Genomic DNA, 26,344 nt, shown 5'->3' with positions numbered 1-26,344 from the left:
TGGATTTTCTCTGCCTGTTTTAAGGTTGTTCCTCCTCATCTTGCCATGAATGGTTCTTCTTCCTCCATTTGAGGACCTCTGGTCTTTCAGAGGATCATCCCTCAACAAGTTTATCGCTCCCCAGGGACATAGCAGAGAAAGCTGTAAGCACTGTAGCTTAATGGGGTCAAGAGAGCAGCACCTCCTCCCCATCAGTGATGTCTCTGTCACAGCCTTGAAGACAATTTGCCCCGATACCTGCCAACCTCCTCTGTCATTCCATCTCTCATTAGAGCTGCCAGGGAGGAGGTGAGCTGCTGTGCACAGCTCAGCCCAAAGCAAGGTCTCATGGGGAGCCTCAGCAGCGGACATGGGATAAGGGCCCCTCAATCCTTCACACAGCTGATGAACACTGACCAGGCTCCCCTCACAAACTGTGTCCCTCACAAGCTGGCAGTTGTTGAGAGTGGAGGGACACCCCTTTGTTCAGAACCTGGTGATAACCCCACCTCAATGGGCTTTTTCTCTTCTCCTTGTAGTTCCCCCAAAGGAGCCAGTGCTGATGTGCCGGTCCAACAACTACCCAAAGGGTTTCTACTGCAGCTGGCACCTGCCCACTCCCACCTACATCCCCAATTCCTTCAACATCTCCGTCATGTAAGTGCCTGGGAAGGAAGGGTACAGCAGGGTGAGCTTTTGTCCCTGCAGCAGGTCCCAGATATTGCTGTGAAGTGTTCAGGCAGTGGGTCTAACCTCTGCTGAGCATATGGAATCAGTGTCCCAAAAATGGGCTTGAGAAAGGATGCTCCAGGGACATCCAAACTGGATGCTTGGCACCAGGGCTCTGTTCCAAGTAAGTTCTAATTTCCCCAGAGGAGACCAGGGAAGTCCCCCCATCCCAGGCCCCCTTTCCATGACCCCAAGTCCGTCTCCTCTGCACCACTGTTGTGCCTGCTGCTTTTTGTCACATCTGGCACAACCGCACTCCCATCTGCCATACACTGGCTGTGACCAGGCAGCAGCAGTGTCCTCACCTAGAACTGGCCACGGCATGGCATTATCCCCCACTCTGTGCCTGGGTTCTGTCACAGCCCTTGTACATGCTGGTGTTATCTTCCTGGGCTTGTGTCACCAGCAAAAGGAGACCCTGTTCCTCTTACAGGAGGGACAGAGCCAACCCCAGCGGCAGCAGGGTCTCATCCTTTCCATGGGGCCAGCATAAGGACATTGACCTCTGTACAGGCTTAGGATAAAATATCACTCGCGTGAGCCCGCAGAATTCCCTGGTTGGAAGAGAGGAGCCCTTTGGCTGTGACAGGGGCGGGTGAATGGGGACCATGGGCAGAACAGGAACAGAGCCATGCTCCTTCTGCCTTCTCCCTCCAGCAGCATGGGGACATTACCACCCCAAGCACTGCTCTATAAGTAACAGCTCTTCTCGCCTCTTCTTTCCAGACACGGCACGAGGGAGATGGTCTGTGAGAAGGATGTCTTTCCCAAAAACAGGTGTCACATCAGGTACCTCCAGCTCTTCTCGACTGTGAAGTACAAGGTGACTTTGACCGTCACGAATGCCCTGGGCAAAAGCTCCACCACTCTCACCTTTGATGAGTTCGCCATAGGTAACTTTCACAGCAGCAAAAGGCCTCTCTGAGAAGGTGTTGGGGTTGGCTTTGGTCTGCATGCAGTGTCACACACCGAAGTGACAGGCTGGCTCTCCAAGTGGAGCCTCTGCCTATTCATGCACGAGATGGAGCCGGGGTCTGAGCCACACTGGAGTCTTCCCAGTGCCCCCCTCATTCTCATGGCCCTGATATAACTCATGCAAGCACTGGAGCACCCTGGGGGATTCAGGCAGGATGCCCACAGGAAGCCCCCATGCGGGTCCCAAGAGTGCCCTGCCTGGTCTCATTCCCAGTGGTCCAGGTCTCCTGTGGTTTCTGAGCTGCTGCCTGCTTGGGGGCTGTGGAAGCGGCTGCCTTACATGGGGCAGAGGGATACAAAACCGGTGTGATCCAAATGGTGTTGCTCTTCTTGCCCCTATGAGTGCTCCTAAAAGAGAGGTTTGGTGTTTGTGCTGGAAGCAGAGCCATGAGAATTAAGACTGGAAGAGAAATTAAAATTCCTCATCCATATCCCCCATCTGTAGTCAGGATAAACCCCTCCCAAAGTTGAAGTCCACCAACCCCTGCCTAACATGCTCCTAAAACCCTTATTTCCCCCTTTACACCTCTTCACTGCCCCACATGGACAGATGATGCTGTTCAAATGCTTTCCATGGTGCAGACGCTTCTCCGACTGTGAAGAGCCGGCATGGACTGAGCAATTCAATGCCAAGCGTGACAAAGCAGGGAGCTGGGCACAATGCTTTTGCCACCAGCAAAAGGCAGATTACAGCCAGTGCTGTGACAAGACTGTCCAAAGAACAGGAGAAAACAGGAGAGAAGAGAGTTCAGGAACACGTTGAAAAATGATTTGCAAGTTACATGTGGCAAGTACTGGACCAGAAAAACAAATAAATGAATCCTTGAAGTGCAGCCAGCAGTCATCCTTTGCTTTCGATGTGCTGCACGTCCCATTCCCAAGCTCCTGGAAGTGCTGGAGTGCAAGAAGAGGAACTCAGCTGCCATCCCAGGTTTTCCCTTTCTACTCCAAATCCTGGAAAACATCAAACAAGAAACAAGGTGCCTGAATAGAGCAGGGGAATTGGTTTGGAGCAGGGACTTTACTGCCACGTCCCTGCAGCCATGATCCGTATCTGAAGCTTGTATTAGTCAGTGCATTGCAGAAGTTGGTAACAAGACAAAGAGCTTAGCAGGGAAGTGTGGAGTTTCAGTCACTTGGGTGCATTTAAATGGAAATTATTGTGTTTGTGGAAGATACACTCCTTAAAAATGAAGGTAACCTTCAGCCTGCAGGGCCCAGGGCAGCAATTAAGCTGCATTTTCCGAGTTCCTTGCATTCCCTCGTGCAGGAGTTCTGGGCATCATCTTGTAACATCTGCATCCCACCCATGCCCTGCCTGGCTTCCCAAACATCTGGTCCTCCATCCAGCACACAAGGGCAACCCCTGTGGGAAGCACACCCAGCTGCAAGCCCCGGGCATCCCAGCACCAGCACAAGCCGGATCCATCCCAGCAGTTTGAGCTCAGGCCAGGTCAGAGGAGCGGTGAGAGAAGCCAGCACTGCCCCAGGACAGCCATTAGCATGGGTGCAGTACCACTGCCTCTTGCAAGAGTGCCTGGAGGGATGCAGAGTGCCTGGACATGTCCCAGCAGTTGTGGTGGGATATGAGACCCTCCAGCACCACATGTCTAAGGCCCTCCAGGACAGCACTTGGAGAAGGGGTGATGGGACAGTGCCGATAGGAAGGGCTGTGTCCTGCACCATGGAGCCAGCCTGCTCCCATAAACACTTCAGTACCTACTGGCCTCTAAAATTCTGTACAGCTATGAAATTCTCCTCGGGATTTGATACAGCATAAGAAGCATAAGAAGCATAGACACGGTGATGATTTAGTGTTCAAGCAGGCAGTCGACAGGCTTAGCAGTCTTCACCAGATGAACGCAGCTGCTGCGGATCAACAGCCACCTACCATGAACGGAGTTTCTCCTTATGCTGTCTGTGTTTCCAATTAAAGCAAGTGGACTGTGTTAGTGTATTTTGCCATGCAATTGTGCCCCAGGTTGTCTGCTGTGCTCACAGAAGCTCCTGTGTTTCAGTGTCTCTTTGGGCTCCTTTCTTTGCAGCTGCAAACCCAAGGCTGTGTCCCAGCAGTGTGGATCTAGCACCCAGTAGGTTCCCTGGGGATCTCTACCAGCATGAGCTGGGCTGAAATCTCATGTTGGAAGCTTGGTAGATGTGGGTGTGGAAAACCTACAGCTCAGGACAAAGCCATTGCATCGTATCATTGGAAGATCGCTGTGCCGGAGAGTTGCAGAATCCTCTAAAATGGAGAGATGGTGTCAAACAGCAACTGCACGATGCTCCTTCTGAAATCCCGGGGCTGGGGATGTCAGATCCTGCCTTGTGTTTTCCCCTTAGCCTAGAGAAAACCATCACACCTTCCGCATGGAGGTTAAACCCTAAGCGTGAAGCCCTGACCTCATGCCCTGCTGGGGCAGAGGATAGCTTTTGCTGCTCCAAGTCCATGCCTTGCTGGTGGTTGTTCCATGCTGGCTATTAGCGGCCAGCTGTGAGGGATCACTCTACATTGTCTCTTTCAGTGATGACTGGAAAAGCTTTTCCAGCCCTCTGCACTCTACCGTTCATAGGTAGGAGATCCAGGCTGCCTTCTTGCTCATCTTGTTCCTGGAAATTGTCCTCATAATGGCTGGGACAGAATGGGAACATTTGTGGAACCCCAGGACACAGCCCCCCTTCCTCCCTTGTGTTTCAGCTCAAGAGCCAGGCAGCTCTCACATTCATCCTCCAGGAAAGCCAGAACATCATTATCCGGAAGCAACACCAGCATCCCACCTCAGTGTTTTTCTTCTCATGTGACCCTGGGGCAAACTAGCAGGGGAAGATGCACAGCATTAAAAGGAGTAAGGCAGCCTTGCACAGTGCCTTGCAGGCGTGGGTGCCTTCCTCAGATCTGCCATCCATCTTTTGCATGACCTTGGGAACGTCGTTTGCTTCTCCCAGCTTCAGCTCTGGGGTGATTAAGACACAGAGCATCTCATAGGGGCTGCATAAGAGCAAACATGCCTGTGTCTGTATGAAATTCAGAGTCTCTGAACACGGGTATACAGTTGCCTAGGCAGAAGGTCAGTTCAATTCATACTACTTAGGGAGGCAGAATTAAATTACTTAGACTGACATTTGGCTAAGACATGGAGTTTAATATCCCTCTGCTCATGGAAAATGCCAGGGGATATTTAATGGCCACAAGGGATCCATTTTAGAGCTCATTGGAGAGATGGGATGGGTGACGGGCCCCCTCCACGCTGCAGGGTCTCAGCTGCCTTTCTGAACTCCAGGCTTCCTTTCAAGATGTGTCTAACACAGCCAAGGGTGATGGATAGCTAAAGACTCACAGTTAACCGCGGGCATGCAGAGCCTTTAGGAAAAGCTACTCTCTGCAGCTCTTCACAGAATCACAGAACATTTGGAATTGGAAAGGATCATCTATTCCACCACCTACAGCAGGGCCATTTAGAGCGGTTTACACAGGATCGTGTCTGGGCAGGTTTTGAATGTGTCCAGAGAAGGAGACTCCACAACATCTCCAGGCAGCCTGCTACTGTGCTCTGCCACCCTCAACGGTAAAGGAGCTCTTCCTCATATTCAGATGGAACTTCCTGTGCTTCAGTTTGTGCCCCATGTCCTTTATCCTGTTGCTGGGCACCACTGAAAATTCTGGCCCCATCCTCTTGATACCTTCCCTTGAGGTATTTGTATGCATTTTTAAGATCCTCTCAGCCTACTCCAGACTAAACAGGCCCAGCTCCCTCATCCTTTCCTCATAAGAGAGATGCTCCAGCCCCTTGACCATCTTTGTAGCCCTTCGCTGGCCTTGCACTAGGAGCTCTATGTCTCTCTTGCACTGGGGAGCTCAGAACTGGACACAGTGCTCCAGGTGAGGCTTCAACAGGGTTGGCAAGAGGGGGAAGATCACCTCATTCGACCTGCTCTTCCTAATGCAGCCAGGACACCACTGGCCTTCTTGGCCACAAGGGCACATTGCTGGCTCATGGACAGCTTGTTGTCCACCAGGACCGCCATGTCCCTCTTTGCAGAGCTGTTTTCCAGCGGGTCATCCCCAGCTTGTCTTGTGCATGGGGTTATTCCTCCACAGGTGCAGTATCCCACCTTGTTCTTCTTGGCACTCCAAGCCCTCACTTGGAAGTGGCAACCGAAAACCAAGTGGGAAGAGCTGCGTGTTGCCTCCCAGCCAAGTCTTCTTCCCAGGAATGTCTAATGATGCTCCCTCAGCTCTGCAGGATTATATTACATCTGGTTTTATAGCCGCTTAACCAGTACTCAGCCTAATGCCCATCATCCATTATTATTATTACTATTACTGCTTTTATTATGTTACTGCCTGCAGGCCCTTGCTGAGGACAGGGCTCTATTATGCTGCCTGATATACAGCCAGACAGCCCCTGACTTGCCATGTGAAGGCTAAATGGAGGCAAACAAAGGATGGGAAAGGAGGAGCATTCATCCCCATGTGTGGAACAGGAACCCGGGAGTCTGTGGAAGACAAAGGATTCCTTCAAGGTCACATAGAAATCAGGGACCCGAACACAGCCCATCTCCACTCATTCCTCATCTGGCCCTTGCAGGACCAGCCCTGACGTTTTCCATGATGAACATGGCGTAACGAGGTCTGTCCCAAGAGACATAGGTCTGTCCTCGTTGGACTGCTGTTGGGAGTGCAGTCCCCTCTCCTGGCTCTTGCATCCCTTACACCTTGGAGGGATGTGGCAGGAACAGCTTTGGCGTTGTGCTGTTGGAGGAGCTGGCCCTGCTGCACCTTCTAGCCTGGGCAGGAGTTCCAGGGCTGGGGACGTGGCTGGCAGGTAGCTGGGAATGCTGGTTTTCCTATTAACACACAGTACCGTCTGAAGGCTTGCTGCAGCCAGGCACAGCCCAGTTTGATGGCAGGGCTATACAGTGCTCACTTGGAGCCAGGGCAGCTCTCTCCTGTGCACCAGGGACCATCTGTAACCCACTTGGGGCTGGATGCATGCAAAACAGGCGTGTCTCCCACCTCAGCATCAGAACACCTTTTCTTTGGCTTTGCTACCACCCACCACAGTGGCATCTCTTGTTGCTGCTCAAGCTGTGCCTCGAAAGGAACAACTGCATTTAAGCATTCCAAAAAGGCAGGGCCAGGGTCCCTGCGTTACTCCAGGGAGTTTCCCATCACATCCATTCACAGTCCGGTGCTTTCCTTCCCACTTTCTCACTGCAGAGCCACAGTTCGCCATCATCTGCATTCGTTCAGCCAAGCAGACTTTCGTTTGCACACCAAGCCCATCAAGCCAGTGCTGGATTTATACTTTTCCATATATGTTTGGACTCCAAGTCCCTGTCGATGCAAGCTGATGTCCAGCCCAAGCCCAGGGATGCGAAACAAGCAGAGGAATTGCACAGCCATCTGGAGCAGCTCAGCATAGCACAGCCCCAGTCATCCCTCCTGCCAAGGATAAGGCTTTAAATGGAAAACTCTGTCACATGCTGCCACAGAGAGGGATCAGTGAGAGCTGGGAGGTAGCACTAAGCACCTATGGTCAGGTCCATGGGTGCTTGCTCCCAGCTGGTCCCCAAACCTCCAGGCATCCTCTGAGTGCTTTGGGGATGGGGGAAGCTATGCAGCCCTCCTTGCACCCACTGTGGCAGAGGAAAGGCAATGGGAGGTGGTGGTGAAGATGACAGTGAAGAAGGACGAGAGCAGGGTTCATGCCATGGGGCTGAGAGGGAGGCCCGAGCAGAGGCAGATGGTCGTAGCCTATGCCTTGGGGGCAACAGGGTCAGCTCTGGGTCCCACCAAGGTGGTTGAGCTGTGTCTTCATTTCAGCATCATCCTCCCCTTGCCTCACCCACATTCAAGAAAGTGGGTTTGAAAGCATCACAGGCTGATTTCTCCTAAGAGGACCAAGCCGGGTGGGTGTCTTCCTCTGGACATTGCTGCAATGCCACCATAATCCTGGAATAGAGAAGGCACCAAACAGCCCACATACAACTGGACTGGCAGCAGACTGGCCTCATATCAGTGCCTGGTCCCATACAGCTTCAAGAAGAGTGAAAGATGCCCTTCGCGCATAAGGCAGAGCTGCAGGCAGCAGGGAGGCTAGCACAGGAACAGCTCACTCATGACCAGTGCCTCCTTCCTCTCCTAAGGGACAAGGCCCTGTGTGGATACCACCTCCCACCCTGGGATCAGAATGGAGGAGAAGGGCTCTGAGGGCAATGCAGGAGATATACCAGACAGAGAGGGGCTCCCCCTGCCCACAGCATCCCTCCTCCATGCTTGGGAGTGGATTATGATGTTGGCACCTTCACAAGTAGCTGCTCAAGGTGATCAGAACCAGAGGATCCTCGCTCAATCCTGATATCATCAGGCCAGGAGGGATCCACTGGCCTACGTGTGGACTTCAGAGGGGGTTAAAAGAGCCATTCTGGGACATGAGGACTCATATGCATTGCTATTCTTAGAGTGCACAGAGAGCCCTCTTCCACCCCAGGCACAGCTGTGCATCCAGATCTATGTGCCCAGCCCCTTTCTGACCATGGGAAAAAGGAGAAGTGTGGGTGTACCCAAATCTCAGCCTTCTTGCAGCTTTTCTATTGCAGATTGGGAGTTTGAGCTGTCAGGAGTTGAGCAAACCCTTGGCAAGGGAGCAAGGCTCACTCTACAACAGGCAATGCCGTACATCACAGCCTGTCTGTGATTTGTTCCCAGCACTCTAAAAGTAGCTGCAACTTCAAAGCATGCTGCATAGGTCACAGCCAATTAATATTCACTTGAAACACTGGTTGGGTAGCAAGAAAATATCCCCGTATCCCAAAAGCAGAGCAGGGTTAAGAGATATCTCTGGGGTGGAAGCTGACATTTGCATTCACCCTTGGCAAATAAGATGGGAAAAATCCCCAAATACTTCAGATCTCCAAAATCCCAGCCCTAAACCCAAGGACCAAATTGCCATGTTACTGCAGGATAAGCAGGTTTGAATGTGGGTCAGACTCCTAGAAATCAGGAAACGTGAGAGAAGTGCAGGCTTTGGGCTTGGTGGGCTCCTTACGCTGACCCAAGTATCCCTGGTGAGGCAGGATGCTCTGTGCCCTGGCCAGGTTATTCCTGTGTGTCTCCAGCACTGATTCCTCCTCCTTTTGAGCCAGGACCTGAACAAAAAAAGCAGATTTGCATCTAGTTAGGTGGGGGAAAGGATATTCTGCATGTTGGCTGCTCTCCTTAGGAAGTATGAATTGCAAAGTCCAGTCAGATGTGCCGAGGGGTCTCAGAAAGGATGCCATGTACAAAGCTTTACCACCTTCTCTTCCAGTAAAACCGGACCCTCCGGAGAGCGTGGTGGCCAAACCCGTGCCCAATAACCCTCGCAGGCTGGAGGTGTCATGGCAAAACCCCTCATCCTGGCCAGACCCTGAGTCTTTCCCACTCAAATTCTTCTTGCGGTATCGACCACTCATCCTGGACCAGTGGCAACATGTAAGTGGATGCTGAGCTGGCTGGGACAAGAGGGAGCATGGGGAGATGGTGGCTGGGAACAAATTGCACTGGGAAAAGTGGTCAGAGATACAGAAAGAATGTTTGTTTACTGCCCAAGCAACCCAGACCTTTTTCCTTTCCTTCTGTTTCTCCTCCCTTCTCTCTTCCTCACCATATTTAACTTACATTCCACCTACAAATGCCTCTGCAGGCTCTCCCTGCTCCGCATTTTCATCCACGTCCCCTATCTACTTTCCATACATATGTTCTGTATAAAATCTGCCAACGAGATGTAAAAGGCATTTAAAGTATAAATGTCACCACATTTAAATGTGCCTCTGCCACATTTAGATTTTGAACTGAAGATAAAATACCGCTCGCCGTATCTCAGAGCACCGTCACGGAGCGGCTGCTGCAGTGATACTGTGCTTCTTTTATTTCTTGTTTCTTTAAAAAGGAAAAAAATAGTCAGTGAAATCCTTGGCAGCCCAGAGGACAGATTTCATTTGTTAGCAGCAGGAAGATAACAAATGGGCTTTTTATTTCCCCTCTGTGTGCTGCTTGCATGCTCAGCTTGTGAAGGAAAGCAATCTGGCACTCGAGGAGAGGTGTCGCTACGCTGGCATGGCTCATCCAGCATCCCCTCTGCACCGAGCTAGGCCAGTCAAAAGCTAATGAGGTGCTTTCCTTGATAAAGCAGTTTTCCATGAAAAGACAAATAGGAGGCAGCACCCAGTCCTTGGGGGAGCTCACCTGTATCATGGAGTGAAGTGGGGTTTTCTGCTGGGCAGCTCTTCCAGAGGAGAGAAATGGCTGAGAGAGGGGATGGGAGGGTTTGCTCCTGTCTCTGCAAGATGGCAGTGGCTCAGCGACTTTTTCTCTATCTGTTGGTTGGGGTTTTTGATGAGGCAGCACCACAGGTTGTGTTTCAGATTGAAGTATTTGCTGATGGCTCTTGAAAATCACAGGGAATCCACAGCTCCTCTGAGCAACCTATTCCAGTGTCTCCCCACCCTCATAGTGAAGAATTTCTTCCTAAGATCTAATCTAAATCTCCCCTCTGCCAATTTAAAACCATTCCCCCTTGTCCTATCCTTATATGCCTTTGTAAAGTGTCCTTCTCCAGATTTCTTGTAGGCCCCCCTTTAGGTGCTGGAATCATTTTAGATATTGGAAAATCAGAGAAGGGTAGGCAGAGGGTTCTCCTGCTTGTCTCTTTGCCCTATTCTTAAAAGGGAAACACCAAACACAACATCATATTTTCCAAGGTGTGGTACTGTTGTGGAAATAGCTGATGTTTTCCTCCTGATACAGCCTGATTCAGCCAAGCACACTGCAGATGCAGGGGTTTGCCCCCAGAGATGGTGGGAGAGCCAGTGAGCTGCCTCCTGTTCAACACCCTCAGGGTGCCTGGTCCCTCCATCACTGAGTACTAGGTATCATATTTGCAGGGTCAGGCCTCTGAGGGGATGGTGTGGCATCTCCATCAGTGCTCTCAGGCAGGCAGTGATGCTGGGAAATACATGGAGGTGTTGGTGGTGCCACTTGAAGGTCTACCCTGGCCAGAAAATGCAGTTCTAGGGCAGTAGAATCTTGATTTCTCTGATTTAAAGGTACCCTGAGAGAGCTCAAGGTACCAGTCTCATGGTGTGTGCAAAGAGGGCTGTGAAAGCCTCATCTCCACACATCTCATGAGGGCACAACAGTCATGGGTGCTGCTTTTAATCAATATATCCCCTTCCAAGAGACATGTTCCCTGTCAATGGCTGATGGAGAAGTGTGCTTGGGGAATAATCTGCTCGGTGAGCAAGCGCAAACATTCATCGAGGGAAGTACCAGCCTTGTTTTCTGACTCTCTGCCCCGCCGGCTGGGTAATGAAAAATCTGATTTGTGGATGATTTGAGGAAAACTGCCACTATTCATCAGGTGAATTATTTGCAAAGCCTAATTCAATCAGCTCCCAAACACCAGCAGTGCAGCAGAGAGAGCTGCTCTGACCCCAGACCCCCCTGGTATGCTCAGCCTGCTCAGTCCAGCTGGACATCCTGCAAATGCAGGGGTTTGCAACCAAAAATGAACCCTGCCAACGCCAGCGTGCTGGGAACATCCCCAGGAGGTCTGCTTTGTTTGACCTATTGCTTGGTGGCAACTTTGGGAATGTCCTCATTCCCTCACATCCATCCGGGAGAGGGAGGGATGTGGTTTGGTAGGGCCAAGCCAGCTCGTCCTGTGGTGGCAGTGCTGGGTCTCTCCTGGAAGGGACAAGCGCCCTGAGAAAGGATGCAGTGGTCATGCACGCCGCACTTGCATAGGGGTGACTTAATTCTTGCTGAGCTGAAGGTCTCCTTCCACAAGCTGCCCCCATCTTGGCTTGTGCTGTCCCCAGCGGCTGCTGGCATGGAAAAGCCACTGCCCACAAGATGCTTTTTGGCAATGGGGCTGCTTGGGAGAAGTCCCACCAGCAGCCAGGAGGAGCCGGGTAACCTCATGTTCTGGCACATCCTGCGTGCTCAATGTCTCCAGGGCTAAGCCCCATCACTGGCTCCTCATGGCAGCCCTTTGTGGATTGGTTTTAAGCATCTCCTGCCACCTTCTTGGCAGCCCCATGGGAAGCTCAGCATCCCTGTGGGAGCAAACCCACAAGGACACACCAGAGACTGCCCAGAGGCAGCAATATCTGTGCAGGCCCCGATCACACATAGCCTTTCTCGTCAGAAGAAGCAGCTCCCCTTTCACCCCTCCACTTCCCATTATCATTTCAGGGTCTGATTTATGCACAGCACCTCGGCAGGCAGGACTGAATGAGCACTAATAGGATCAGATGGATGTCGAGCTGTCGAATACCGTAAGGCCTGATTCAATCAGCGTCTGCTTTCTCCCAGGCTCTTTCAGGATTTTAATAATGCCAGGGCTTGGCACCTGAAGATGAAGCCATGTATGGCAGGAGAGGTGGATCTTATCAGGACCACCACTGTGCGAGCTAGCCATAAATGCAGTTTCTCCCCACAGGGAGAGACAGGCGATGCTTGGCCCAGGCATTGCCCCTCATCAAGCAATATCTGGGGATGACCCAGGGCCATGGGGACACATTCCTTTCCCAGCACTTCACAAAGGTGGGTCTGAGCCCCAGTGTGCCGTTTGCAACCCCTTTCCCTTGCTCAGCGGCACCGCTCTGCTTCAGGCCACTTAACATCCCTCATGTTGCAGTTTGCTGTGGGAATTACGATGATGTGTTCCCATTATCATGGAGAGATGATGATGATGATTTTCCACATGAGCGTGCGGTGGGTCATGTGCTGAATGCTCCTTGCACTATCAAGGAGCTTTGCAGCATCAGCTCCCTCAGACCGGGGCAAGGGCATTTCCTGGCTGGTCAGGATGCAGCCGTGTCACATCATGTCACATCATGACTCCCCTCCACCTTACCAGCACAGAGCTCGCTCTGAAACTCAAGCCACTTTAAAGTCATGCTTCTCTGTTTTTGGAATAGGGTCTGTTGGTTTCTCTGCTGCCAGAAAAGAGATGGGATATTTGTAGCCTAAACAGGTTTTTTATTCTCTCCTTTTGGCAGAATCTCCCCTTCTGTCTCCTAAATATAAAACATTAAATGTTTAGGGTATCCTTTATTTTTCTCCTGCTTTTAAGTTTGTAATTCAAGCCAGATTAGCGTGGTTTCCTCTTCTGTTTTATAGCCCCATCCTGGCCCCAAGCGAGCTCTCCTAATGCTCTCAGATGTTCCTCTAATGGCTTACCTAGGCTGGAACTGGATACCCTTTCCTAATGGATTGCTAATAGCCTGTTTCTGGTTTTACAGGCTCCTTCAGTTAACTCGCAACAGCAGCAATCGCCACGCTCACACATGCGATCTCCCTGCAAGCACGTCCGTGTGCTCACTCCTAGATGCAAGCTGGTGTCCAGGCACCATCCTGACCATCTTTGGGGAGCCCAGGGAAGGTCTTGAACCCAATTTCCTCCCACCCCATGGTGTTTGCTGGAGCAGGATCTCCACTTTTCCCAGTTTTTTAGGGGGGGATCTCATGCACTGAGCACCGACCAGCTCAGTGCACATCCCTGGAATATGGCAGGGCTCAGAAGGTATTTCTCTAAGCAGTGTCAGAGCTGGTGAGCAGGCCGAGAGAGGATTTCCTCCTGTGGCTTGCCAGCAACTTGCAGATGCCGTCGCAAAGTCTAATTGAACCCATTGGCCGTGCTGACTACATGAAATGTTAACGAACCGTGAGGCGGGCTGCTCCTCAGATCTTGAGATTTGCAGTAAAAGGTCATGAGATATTTAAAGCTAATAATGTGGTTGGGTTCTCTCCTTCCTCTTCTGTTTTGGAAGCATTAGAGCCACGTCTGTGAGCATTTGCAAAGGCTAGAAACATCCCTCTTTAGAATCAGAGGGGCTTTCAGCATTTGGGGATTTTAGGAGCCTGCGCACAGAGCTCCCAATGCAGGTATCTGTGCCAGCTCTGATCCAGGCAAATAATGGGGATCTGGGGATAGGAATGGGCAGTTTGTGGGTATTGCCAAATACTTAGTGGTTAGGTTCATTGGTGTAAGGCGGGCATGGATATCTGAGCTGACCAATATCACTCGTGCATTGGGGTGGCTGCCAGGATGAGCTCAGGCTCATTTCCCAACACAAAGCAACATCTTTGGGTCAGGTAGGTGGATCTCACAGGCAGAAACAACCTGCAAGTGTGTGCTAAGGTGTATATCCTCCTTGCGACAGGCAAGCGGGAGGGACGGAGCTGGAGAAGGCAATCAGTGCCGCCGCCTGCTGCAGCTGCGTCCCCACTGCTGGCACAGCAGCAATGTCACTTTGTGGTGGGCGCGCTCCTTCGCACCCACCTGCATCTCCCCCGTGCCTCTGTCTCTTTTCCTACTCTCCCCCCCTTTGCAAGGCAACCTTGGCAAGGAGGTCACCCTGAGCGAGCTGGGTTACAGCTTCACGGATGGCAGCTTTTATTGCGGCACTTCTCTCCCTTTCCCTCCTGGCTGCAAAGTCAGTGATTAAAAAGAAGGGGAGAAAAAAGAGCTAATAGGTGGGAGCAAAGTGTTGAGGATGTAATAGTGATGCTTGGTGTGGGACAGGCAGGGCTGGAGCCTTGGAGGAGGATGGAGGTGAGATATGCTCAGGAATCACTTTTCCATTCCCCTGGGGATAGAGCCAGGCTTGGGACCCTTCGCTGTCACTATCTGGGTGCTCTCAGCCCCCTTGGGAACCTAAAAGCACTGAGCATCCAGCAAGATCAGGCTTCCAAAGGCAGACATGAAGGTGGCACGGAGCAGCAGAGCACTCATGCGTGTACCTGTGTGCCTGTACTCACCTGCATGCTCACACAGGTAGGATGGAGGCAGCGAACTAAGCATCCCCTGCCTACATTCAGACCCTGCAAGCAGGTGCCCAAGTCCCACGATGCCCACACGCAAGCTGCACCCATCTGATTTCACCCCATGCATCAGCATAGTAAATGCATCTGTGGGCAGCAAGTATCAGCAATGAGCAGGTTTATAGCTGGTGCTGAGCACCCTGAACATCCCTGATCCCATCTTCCCCACAGCCACAAGCAAAAGTGAGCTCTGCCAGTCATCACTTGGCAGGAGGGGACAGCGCATCCGGAGGAAGAGTCCTGTTATTAAGGAGCTTACAGCGCTGCTTTCAAAGATGCTCTTTATTTTAAGCCAGAAGGGAGCTGTTCAGCCGCACCTGGTGTGACACTCGTCCTCCCAGACTGGCGGTAGGGCTGAGCTATGTGCAGCAGCAGACAGCAGCCTTTCTCGGGAGGGTGACAGCAGGGACAGGATCTCAGACCCTGCTGGGCTCCTTCGCTGGCAGAGAACAAGGGGCGCATCATTCCCCTTCCCCAGCCTTTCAGTTATCCCAGATTCGGAGCAGGAAGTTCTGTCTGGGGTTAGCCCAGCCGATTCCTGCAATGCTGCGGAAGGAGGTGGCATTTGGGGGATGGTTTATTCCTAATGAATGTCAGACCTATTTGCTCTCCAGACGTGGCTTTGAAAGGCAAAAAGCAAAACATTTCATTCCCGCTTGGCTGCAGTCGCTGTTTGCAGTGACCGCGCAGTGGCACGGTGGCTTGCCTGCAGGTTACTGCTGCTTTTGGTTTAGCCTGTTCCCACCAGGGCAGGTAGGAGCCTGCTGGGATCCCTCTGCAATAGCAGGGACTGAAGGCAGCCAAACCATCAGCTACTTGTGTAGCACGAGCCCCTGCAGAACCCATTGCAGCCAAGTGGCAGGATCTGGACTCCTGTTACAAGGAAAAGAGGCTCTGAAACTGAGCCCTATTCAACTCCCACTTCCATTTCCTCCATTATCCAGGATAACTTCGGGAGCATCCATAGATGGAGGAGGCTGCGAGGACATGCAACGCATGGCAGACTCCGGCTGTGTTCTTACAAAGGTTTTCATTCCGTGTTCTCCCACTTGCTGTGAGTGACACAGGCTGTATGAGCAGATCAGCTTCACCCTGCAATAGTTGGGGTGCTCCTTTTAGTGTGGAGGAGGCAGGCTCATCCAGGATTGATACAACACCGGTGTCCGTCAGCGCACCACCAGCATGGTCTCTGTCCTGGAATGCGCAGCGGCGGTGCATCCCTGCCATGGGATTGAGGGGTGCCAGCTCCCCATCCCTGCATTTCCAGCTTCCCAGCAGTGCAGCACCCCCTTCCCACACTGGGAGCCAGAGGTGTCAAGGAATGGAGAGCAGAGCCACTGCCGCCATGGGGGAGCCGGCAAACATATTTTCATGTGGGATGCAGAGGAGGAGGCATCTGATCCCCCCTTCTTCCCCTCCGCCTCCTTTCAACACACACCAGCCCCCAGCCCAGCTGCTGGAGCAGGGAGGGGTGAGGTTTTCTTCCCCCCCCCACATCCCCTTCCAAAGGCCATCTGGGCTTCAGACCTGCTTGTGCATCACCCTGTTCACAAGTAATTGCTACCTGGTCACGCCGGACCATGAGCAGAGCCGGGGTGGGAACAGAGCACAGTGACCTTTTTTACTGCCAGGGCACCCTGGCAGGGTGGGCTGGGGGCAGCAGGAGCGAGGGGGGAACACGATGGGGGAAAGGATTCCTTAACTCCTGCTGTGCCGAGCACTGTGAGGCCATGACACCAGCCAGGGCAGGGAGCGGGATGAGGGCACACATGGATGTCCCCTGTTGGGGCGCATGGTGTGGAAGGCTCATGCCGATGTTCCCAGGGCTCCGCACACGTGCAGGTGGAACAGCATGGACAGGGGGAAAGGCGAATAGTGGGAAATCCTCCCCTCCACCTGCCTTGGGTTTATGTCTCCATCCCATCCATGTGTCTGTGGGTGAGCACTCTATCCCTCAGCATCCCTGTTATCCCAAGCAGACTGATGTGGCCATGGCAGGGAATGGGATCCCAGCCCAAGCTGTCAGCTGAATTACTGGGTTCAAGGGATTTTTTTTCCCCATTTCTCTCTCTTTTTCTTTTTCCCCCTTTTCCTTTTTTTTTTTTTTTTTTTTTTTTTTTTTTTGCAATGCTAATGGCTCTGCCCTGCACTGGCTGCTGATCCCTCATTAATCTGGGCAGCACTTCACAGCCAGCCACAGTGACTTTTGGCAGGTGCACAAAGGCAGCCAGCGACACGCAGACCCCCCCAGCCACAGGCATTACCATGCGCAGCCTTCCTCCAACTTTTGTCTCTGTGTGGCAGGGACGCGGATTAAGGAATTTCTGCCCCTGCCTTTGATGCTGTGTGTCCATCTGTCCCTCCATGACCTCCCCAGTCTGCATGTGTCCCCCCCGCTCTCCCTGTCTGTGTCCAGTTGGACCTGGTCCCCTTGTGCTTTCCCGTCTGCTGCTGAGCCATGGGCACCCACCCAGGGACTTTGTCACCCACCATGGCAAACGCTGGATGTGCCCCCCCCCACTGCCTGGCTCAGAAGTGCTGCATGCGGAGGTCATATGTGCGGGGAGATGCTGGATGATGCCTTTTCTCCCTTCCCTTCTGTCTGCTGGCTAAGGAGTTGCTTAGGGCAGCATCCTCCAAGGGCCTAAAAGAAAGGTCCACCAGGTCCTCCAGCCTGGGGGAACATTTATCCCCCCACACCATGCAAGGCACAGCCTTGAACCCATTGTGCATGCAACCCCCCATCTGCAAACACTCAGATGCAGGCTGGCTGCAGCTGGGGAGAGGCAGGAATTGCTCCCAAGAGGAAAGGTTCAGCCAGGAGGGCTCTATGGGCTGGAGAAAACACTCCTGATGGAGCAGCAGCCTGGCCAGGTCACTGGGACCTCGTTGTGGCTGACCTGCCTGCAGCCTGCTTGCTGTGAGGCTCAGGGGGCAGCCAGAAGGGCTCGGAGCATGGTGAAAGACCTTGAGAGAGACAAACATCAGCCGGATAACCCCAGCATCCTTTCGAGCCCTATGCTCATTCCGTGGTTCCAAAGCACCCTTAGCCCAGCACAGGGCAAGCTGGGAGGAACAGGCTTACAGGTACATCGCAGCACACCCAGCAAGGTTTCACTTACTTTGTCATGAGGAATTAATTAAGTTGATCACTTTATCGTCACCATCCAAACTGGTGGATGCCACCAAACATCCCATCCAGGCAGGTCCCTGCTGTGAGCCATGCACAGTGCTGTACGTGTGTCCCATCTCACGGTGACAGTGACCAGAGCTGGTGGCAGAGGCATCAATCCCAAGGTCTGGGTGGCAGGGACATCCTCACTGTGCCACAAGGCTCCTGTCCTGCCCACCCTTCCTAGGGGCCTGGGCCGTGAAGTTGTGTCCCTATGAGAAGTTGCAGAAGTTGTCTCAGCTCTGCTGGGTGCAGCAACGAGTGCCGAGAGCCCATCACCACTGAGGACCCTGAGCCAGCTCTGGCTTTGGTCCTGGGCTGAGAAGGGCTGGAGTTTGGTGGGGTTGGTGGGATGGGTTCCCAGGGGCTGCAGGATGGATAGCTGTGTCCTGCAGGAGGGACTGGCATTTTTTCACCTTCTTTTCCCCATCCTCCCTTCTGCCCAGACCTCATAGGATTTCCGTTTTCACCTGTTCCATAACTGAAATGGTCCAAAACCCTTTTCCTGCAGGATGGGCTGTGCTCAGCCTGGGATGGAAGCAGCCACCCCCATTATATAAACTGTGCTGGGGACCTGTGAGCAGCTAAACAGGACTGCTTTAAGCCTGATACCACTATCAGGACAAGATGCAGTGCCTGTGACCCCTGGACTGGATCTCAGGCTCTGTGGTGTGCTGGAAACTCAGGGATACCCTGCACAGAGCCCCACTGGGCTCATCTGCCCTCGTGCCAGGCTCTGACCTCAGATCCACTGGTGGATACCCCAAGTAGCTGCCACTGGGTCAAACCCAATGGTGAGACTCATGGCACAGTGGGAAGTTGTCCCTTGGATGGTAGGGATGAACTCAGGTGCCAGTTGTCCCAGTACTTCGGTTAATGGTGGTTTAGGGCTTAGGCACACCTCAGCTTGGCACAAGCACTGCAGTGAAACCCTGTTTGCATCCCACCAACAAAGTGGGTGTCAGCCCCAAGTTGCTTGTGCAAGCGGAGGCAGGATATGGCCTCCCCTCATCCAGACCCCAAATCTGCAGTGGTGTGATGGACACGCACCTTTCTCCAGGCAGCTCCCCTCACAAGGTCTGGTAGCAACTGTGTGCCTTGCAGGCAGCAGGAGGCCCTTTGCTCCATGATCGCTGGGGGACACACCAGCCAGGACTGCCCCCAGATGTGCTCCAGATGTGGGGCTCTTGTCATGTGCTGGGCAGCCTGAGCAGCTGGGAGCTCAGAGCCCAAGGGCCCTGCTGTGCCAGGCAGCAGGCTGGATGTGGTGTTGGGAGAGAACAAGGAAGGATTGGCTTTCTCCTGGATCAAGAAAGCATCCCTGGTAGGGATTCCCAAGAGTGACTGTAGAAGCCAGGGAGTGCTGCAGTTTGTATGCCAAAGGGATCGTATCTGTGCTGGGTTTTGCACATGCTGTACTGAGAGAGCTGGAAAAGGGATGGGTCTTTCTTAGGGTGCTCTCCTGCTTTTCAGGTACCACTGCAAGCAGCATGGTGATGAGATTAACCACAATGCTCACTGGCCAGGCCAGCACTTACCCCTGGTGTGCACATACCCCTGTGTGTGTAAAGCTGCAGTGCTAGGGCAGCTCCATCGTTCAGCTGCATTGGTCCAGGCACCCTGGGCACCCCAATGGTGCAGCTTTTCTCTCTTTGGGCTGTTGGACCAGACAGAAGGTTTTGGCTCCATCTTGGTCCTGTCACCAAACTCAGTTCTTAATAAAACTCAGCTATTGGTGGTCCAAATACCTGACCTTCTCCTGGGTGGCTGCGGAAGCATAGAGAACCCATGTGAGCTGTGCCATGAAGTTCCCCCCACCCATGAGGTGCCTTTTGTTCTGCTAGAGCTTCAGCCAGACTGAGCATCAGCGCATGTAGATGGACTTCCTCAGACCTGCACCATCCCTCATCCCTCCAGCATCTTTATGATCAACATGTATCTGGAGAGAAGGTGATTTGTGTCAGCCAAGGCACAGTGAAAGAAAATTGGTGTTCCATGTCCCCATATGGGGACACAGGCACCGCAGCAGTGAATGAAGCTGGCAGCATGTTGGTCCTCAGCCTCAGAGACTGGATCCAGAGATCCCTGGAAGGTGTGGACACAGCCTGAAGTGTGTCCCATTGCAGCAGATGCACCCCTAGAACACAATGACCTCCCATGACAACAGAGACAACAGGACAGAGGGAATTTTACTAGGAATGACAGCTAGTCCCGGCTTGATCCTTATCCAAGGGCACAGACAGAGGGATGCAAACTGAGCCAGTGGGATGCCAGGAGGCATGGGAGCGGGGTGGCTGTTTGGGGAAGATTCATCACAGCTCTGGTGGTGATGCCCAGAAGGCGTGTGCATGCACCCCAGCCGCACCATGTCCGAGCAGAGCCTGCCCAAGCATCTGCTAGATTCTGGTGACCTCTAGAGGAAGCCGCTCTGCTCCAGCAGCTCAAGTCTGAGAGCAGGGCAGGGTCTCACCAGACCTTGAGCTTGGCTGCCACTGAGGAGTTCTCCCCTTGCAGCCCTGTCCTGGGCTCATGCTTCTGCCCCAAACCCCATAGCACTTCCCAAAGTGCTGTCAAAGTCCCATTATCATCTTCTAGCCAAGCTAAACTTGTTGATAGTCTCACACCTCCCTGTGCATGGGGTTTCCTCTGACCACCCTGCTGCCCTCAGGTTGAGCTGTCGGACGGGACATCGCACACCATCACGGATGCCTATGCAGGCAAGGAGTACATCATCCAAGTGGCAGCTAAAGACAATGACATTGGCACGTGGAGCGACTGGAGCGTGGCTGTCCATGCCACCCCATGGACAGAGGAGCCCAAGCACCTCACCACGGAGGCGCAGATCACAGGTAAGAGCCCCCTTCCCAATGCAAACAGGCTGTGCCCACAGCAGGGGTACCCATGAGCCCTGGCTGAGGGGTCCTCCTTGTCTGGCTCCATGCATGTTCCATCCCCAGGGAAGGAGATCCCCCAGCACCTAAGGGGAATGCAGCCCTTTACCCTACACTTTGCCCCATACCCATGGCCCTGGCAGTGGGTGCAACTGTGGCCTGAGTGCCCCAGCTCACTTGTTTCTGGTATCCTTCTCACCAGGTTACTTGGGGTATAATATTAGTTTGATGATGATTACTATTATTATGATGATTATGATTATTATTATTGTTATTATTGTTATTATTATTATTCCCTGAGGCCTCCATCCCTCCATTTCCAGTCCTACCCCCTCCACACCTCCGACCCCGCACAATAGCTCGGAGCGGTGCCAATTCGAAATAAAAGCCACAAAGTTAACAAGCCTCTGTTTCTAGGAAAGAGCTGGGACTGTGTCCAAATGGGCGTTATCAGCCCTCCGTTTCCCAGAAGGGCTGGGGTTGGACCCTGCACCAGTTCCCCTGGCTGGCACCTTCAGTGGGGCAGGGGTGAGCAGTGGGGCAGCACTGAGCAGTGCTTCTCGTCAACGCTGCAGATGTGAGGTAGACAGATGTGCATGTGGGGATGGAGGGTGTTCAGTGTCCCCATCCTCCAAGCTCTAGCCCAGATGTGTGGGCAAGCCGTGTGCTACCAGGGACATGCATGAACCCCTGAGGGCCCTGGCAATGCCCCCTGCCTGGGGACGTGGTACATGCAACACCTGGATGGAGGTGCCTCCTGCATGGAGGTACCCCCACTTGCCAAACCAGCCCCCAGTAGGGCTCCTGGGGGTTCAGGCAGCAGCAGGGATTTGCAGCCCTTCATCCCCAGGGGGATAAAACCCCACAAGTAGTGCAGGCACACTGTGCAGCACTGCTAGGGTGAGGGTTCGGGGTTTGCTTCTGTACCCACCTGCATCATGCTAAATACCCCCTACAACAGCACTTGCCTGCTCTCTGTTTGTCATGTCCCTCAAGCGCACGTCCCTCGCACGCGTGTCCCTGCATGTGGGACACCCCAGCGCTAAGCCGAGCCTCACCATGACACTTCAGTGGGGTCTGAAAGATGCTGAGATAGACCTCTATGGCCTCACCATTGACGCCAGGTTGTCTGGAGGGGACAGCCTGGGACCTGCTGGATGTGACCAAAGCTGCCTCAGCCTGACTGACCATCCAAGCTCTCCCTGCAACCATGCAGCCCTCTGCAGGGACAGACCACCCATCTGGTCCTGTACAGAGGAGAGCAAGCCCCATGAGCCAACCCAGCCACCACAGCCATGTCTGGGATGTTCCCTGGGCAGGGGATGCTCTCTACTGAGTGCCTGTAGCCATGTCACCATCAATTCTTAGCCAAATTCCTGCTCAGCTGGTGCACAGAGTAGTCTGGCTGGTCAGGATGAGGCTGGGAGGGATGCCCAGCTCTGCTTGGTGGTGCAAGCATCTCTTGTGTCAGAGCAGGGAAAGCCTCATGGACCACACCATCTCCTGGCTCATCATCCCAGTCCCCCAGCTTAGCCCTAGTACAACATAGCATTGAGAGGGGCAATCTGGGGATAGTACAGTGCCATGTCCTCACTGGCAGGGAAGTGGGGCTGCCCCTATGGGACACATCTCCGAGCACCCCAATTCCTCTCACCATTCTCATTCACTCCTTGCAGAGACAACAAGCACTAGCACCTCCTCTTTCATGCCACCCCCCACCACCAAGATCTGTGACAAGGGGGCCGTGGTGGGCAGCGGAGCCGTGGCAGTGTGTTGGACAGCTGGACTGGTCTTGGCTGCCTATGGCATCCTCTTTATTTAGTGAGTATTACCCAAACCATGGGTGTAACAGATGGGATGTGGGTGCAGGGATATGGGGACTCCAGGGACTCCAGCATGGCTGGGAATGGGATGTGTGTGAAGGGCATTGGGAATGAGCCATTTGGGGGTTTTCTTGCAGTTTCATTTTTAATATACCCAACCTGGCTGCTTTTCCAGATTGCACGTTCTGGAGGAGATCTCAGTAATGGCTTTTCAAACATTATCCACAAAGCCTGTAGAGGGATCAGTCTTTCATGTCTCGTTCTCAGCAGCCCTCTCCCTTCCCCACTGATGGTGTTTTAGGAGGCCAAGAAACCAGGTGGAAATCTAAGCCTTTTGTGGAGTGACAGAGGAAAAACTGTCCAAGACAAGAAAATTCAAAGATGCATCTCAAAAATGGCCTTGGTTTGGCTTCGAACGGAGCTGGCAGCCTGCAGAGCCCCAGAATAGAATCATAGAATCAGCTAGGTTGGAAAACTCCTTCAAGATCATTAAGTCCAACTGTTACCCTATGTTGCCAAGTCCACCACTGAATCGTGTCACTGAGGGCCTCATCTACCCGGTTTGTGAACACTTGCAGGGATGGTGACCCCACCACTGCCCTGGGCAGCCTGTTCCAATGCCTGAGCACCCTTTTCATGAAGAAATTGTTCCTAATCTCCAATCTAAGCCTCCCCTCGTGCAGTTTGAGGCCATTCCCTCTTGTCCCGTCACTTGTTACTTGGGAGAAGAGACCATCCACCTCCTCAGTACCTGCTTCTCTCTGGACCTGGGCTGATATCCCATGGGTGTCCACCCATCCCTTTTCACTGTACCCACACTGCCCAAAGACTGGGGCATTGCTCCTTTGTGTCACTTTGTGGGATAAAGCATGTGCCACCCTTCTTCCTTCAGGGCCCAAGGAGGAGCCATTGCAAAGCAGCTGCTATGGGCATGGGGTCCTATGCTCCTCTCTGGATGTGCCACTTTCACGTTAGCAGTGGCAATGGGAAAGGGGAGAAAACACAGCCAAGAGTGGATGGGCAGGGTCCAGCCCTGGGAGGAGGAAGTGGAGGTGATGTATTTGGGCACCTGGTTCAGCTAAGGGGTGAATTTCCCCGTGGAAAGAGACAAAATCCTCCTTGGAGTGTCTCCTTAGTGGCCAGGCATGGCCAAGCATGGAGCAGTGACCCCTCTCCTTCCTCTCGCAGATCCTCATCTGTCCGTCCATCGCATCCCAGCGCAGAAGACGCCTTCCCACCACCCACCACCGCTGCCACCCCGCGCCTCGCTACCCCATTCCCTGGGTTGAGTCTCTTTATCTCTTCGATTTTGCACACGTTGAGGACGTATCACGCTTCTTGCCATCGCTTCGGATGAGGACAGAGCTGCTGCCATCCCACGGGGAGCCACAAAATCCTCTCGAGCCCGGAGCGAGGAGACGCACTTGTCCCCCCCCCCGGTCCCCATGCCCCTTTTCCCAAGCAAGACAAAGCGAGCCTGGTCACCGTGCTGCAGCTGAGGACCCCGCTCATACAGCTAACCCCCCCCACGCCAAAGACGTGCCCGCCACCCCGGCACCCACCCCGGTGACAGGGAGCGTGACGGCGCACGGAGAAAAGGGGATATGAAAATGGGGGGGGTGGTGAGGGGAATGATGCTCCCAGCTGTGGACCCCCCTCAGAGAAGAAGGGGGTCCCTCCAAGGACCGGACTTGCTTCCCCGAGCTCGTGACCACATGGTGAAGCTGAAGGGGTGAATGGGTTGGAGAGGGGTCTTGATCTCCTCCGAGGGGATGGATGATGGAGGGAAGAACTGGTGGCTTTCACAAGTGTGGTTGGGAGCAGGGAGCTGGCAGGGTTTTAATGGGAAAAAAGAAGAATTATGGGAAAAAAAAGAGGAAATTAAATACCAATAAAACCCCCCTGGCCCTTGCTGAGCGCCTGGAGCTGCCCCTCTTGCTCCCCCCTCCCTACCCAGCACCCTGCAGGAGCCTTCGCCACCCTCAAGCCCACATCACCACCAAACTTTTAACCACATTGGATACAGGGAATCGCCCCGTTGACGTATTTGTCTCACTCCCCAACAAAAGCAGCATAGCTCTGCTGTTGCCTTTGGAACTGGAGCCCTGCAGACTTGTCCCCCGCTGTCCCCTGCTGTCCCCAGCTGCCCCTGTGCCTGCTCTGCTCTCCATCCTGCCCCAAGACCTGTTTTGTAAAGACACCTCCTCTCGCCCCTGCCTGGACCCAAGCGCAGTATTTAATACCGTACGTCCTAGTATTCCCACTGTTGACATGCTGTATTTGAATTTTTTATAGATGTATATATATAAAAAACAGAAAAAAAGAATCAAAAAAAATAGAGGGGATAAAAATAAGCTCACACAGAGACAACGCACACACACGCGCACACACACATGCACCAGGAGAGTCCGTCTTCATTAAATGATCATTTCATGATGTGTAGCAGCTCTGCTTGTTATTTTCCTTCTTATCTGGAGTGTGTGGGTTTGGCTGCCCTGCTCCTGTGTGTGGAGCTGGCTGTGTTGGGGGGGGGGATATGGAGAGCGCAGTGACGGAGATACAGAGCCTGAGCTTAAGGTAATATCTCCACAGAGAGATGGGGCACTCAAAAACTGGCCTTCAGGACATCCTGAGAAGGTGCAAGGGGAATGCTCACCCTTGGAAAGCCTATGTCATGTAAAGCGTATGGTTGTCACCACCCTGTGCCACATGTCCCCCTTCATGGGCCCTTGGGGATCCCCCTATGTCCCCAAAATCCTACCAGACCCTGACACTACTCATGCAGGCAGAAGGATGGAGAAGTGCCTTTGCCCCACTGCAGCGCAGAGGCTGGAGGTGGCACATAGTCCCAATTAATGCACTTTCCTTGTCTGATTAATAATTTCACATTAGGAAAATGCCACTGGCCCAGATGCTCTGAATTAAACTTCCATCAGGGCAGGGCTCACAGGAACCTGGCACAGGGGCAAGGAGTGCAGCAAAGCACACTGTGTCGGGGTCTGGCCTCTCCCCATGTGCTTTGCTTGTGAATACCACCCAAAGCAGAGATGTCATCAAGCTGCAGCTCATCCCAGGGGGAAAAAATACTCCACTTTTTAGCAAAATGCCCCAACATCATCTTTCCATTTGGAAGATGGATGGATGGATGGACAGACAGACGGACAGACAGATGGATGGGTGGATGGGTGGATGGATGGAGGGGTGGATGGGTGGATGGGTGGAAGGAAGGATGGAGGTGAAGAAGCCACAACCCTGGCTTTTCAAAGCCAGCTTCCACCATGCGCTTTCTGTGATTTTAACCATCCAGGGCTTTATCAGAGGAGATCTCAGTCCTGTGCAGCCCTGCCTCTGCCTCTGCCTTGCCAGCAGCAGTCCTGGCCCATGTGCTGGCTTGGTTCACTGGTTAATGTTCCATTACCAGACAACATGCCTCAGTCATTTATTAATGTTTCATTAGTGTTAAAAACATCTGGTAATTAATTATGCACTAATTATGGATTCACAGTGCTAAAAGCCAGGGTAATTTACCATAGCAGATGACTCTTCGGGGCAGGGGGAAGGGACAGCTCTTAGCAGACATGAAAATGTCAGGCCCAACCCTTGCCTGGGGGAAGCATCTCAGACAGACAGATTGCCTTCATCTCCACCCTGGACCTCCATGCCTGGTCCGGAGGCATGCAATCTCAGGTTATTAAGCAGAGGAAGCCTGTCCCTCTCAATCTGTTTCAGAGACCAAGGAAACAGTGCTTCCACTGTATGAGAAGCCATCCAACAGCGATGGCTTTCACACAGAGCCCCAGGCATCCTCCAGCACCTGGAGCTGGCACACAGCCTGCTGTTGGCTCTGGAATGCTGTTCATCAGTCCCTCCACAGTACCTGGACAGGTTAAGCTGCAGTCCATAA

General features: G+C 53.1%; 1 protein-coding gene across 3 annotated transcripts in view; it reads left to right on the top strand.

The window, feature by feature from the left end:
* The window catches only part of CNTFR (ciliary neurotrophic factor receptor), a 205,500-nt gene extending 180,624 nt beyond the window's left edge, over positions 1-24,876 (top strand). For all 3 annotated transcript variants that reach the window (XM_065663252.1, XM_065663251.1, XM_065663253.1), the window contains exons 5-10: positions 519-636; positions 1,435-1,601; positions 8,994-9,157; positions 20,395-20,575; positions 22,294-22,438; positions 23,629-24,876. In XM_065663252.1, coding sequence (XP_065519324.1) covers positions 519-636; positions 1,435-1,601; positions 8,994-9,157; positions 20,395-20,575; positions 22,294-22,438; position 23,629 — 776 coding nt within the window. In that variant the 3' untranslated portion in view covers positions 23,630-24,876. The remainder of the gene's footprint in view (positions 1-518; positions 637-1,434; positions 1,602-8,993; positions 9,158-20,394; positions 20,576-22,293; positions 22,439-23,628) is intronic.
* Positions 24,877-26,344: the final 1,468 nt, after the last annotated feature.

Source organism: Lathamus discolor, chromosome Z (genome assembly GCF_037157495.1).
Source record: "Lathamus discolor isolate bLatDis1 chromosome Z, bLatDis1.hap1, whole genome shotgun sequence".
NCBI lineage: Eukaryota > Metazoa > Chordata > Aves > Psittaciformes > Psittacidae > Lathamus > Lathamus discolor.
Note: the sequence above shows the minus strand (reverse complement) of the source record. Positions and strands in the feature narration are given on the sequence as shown.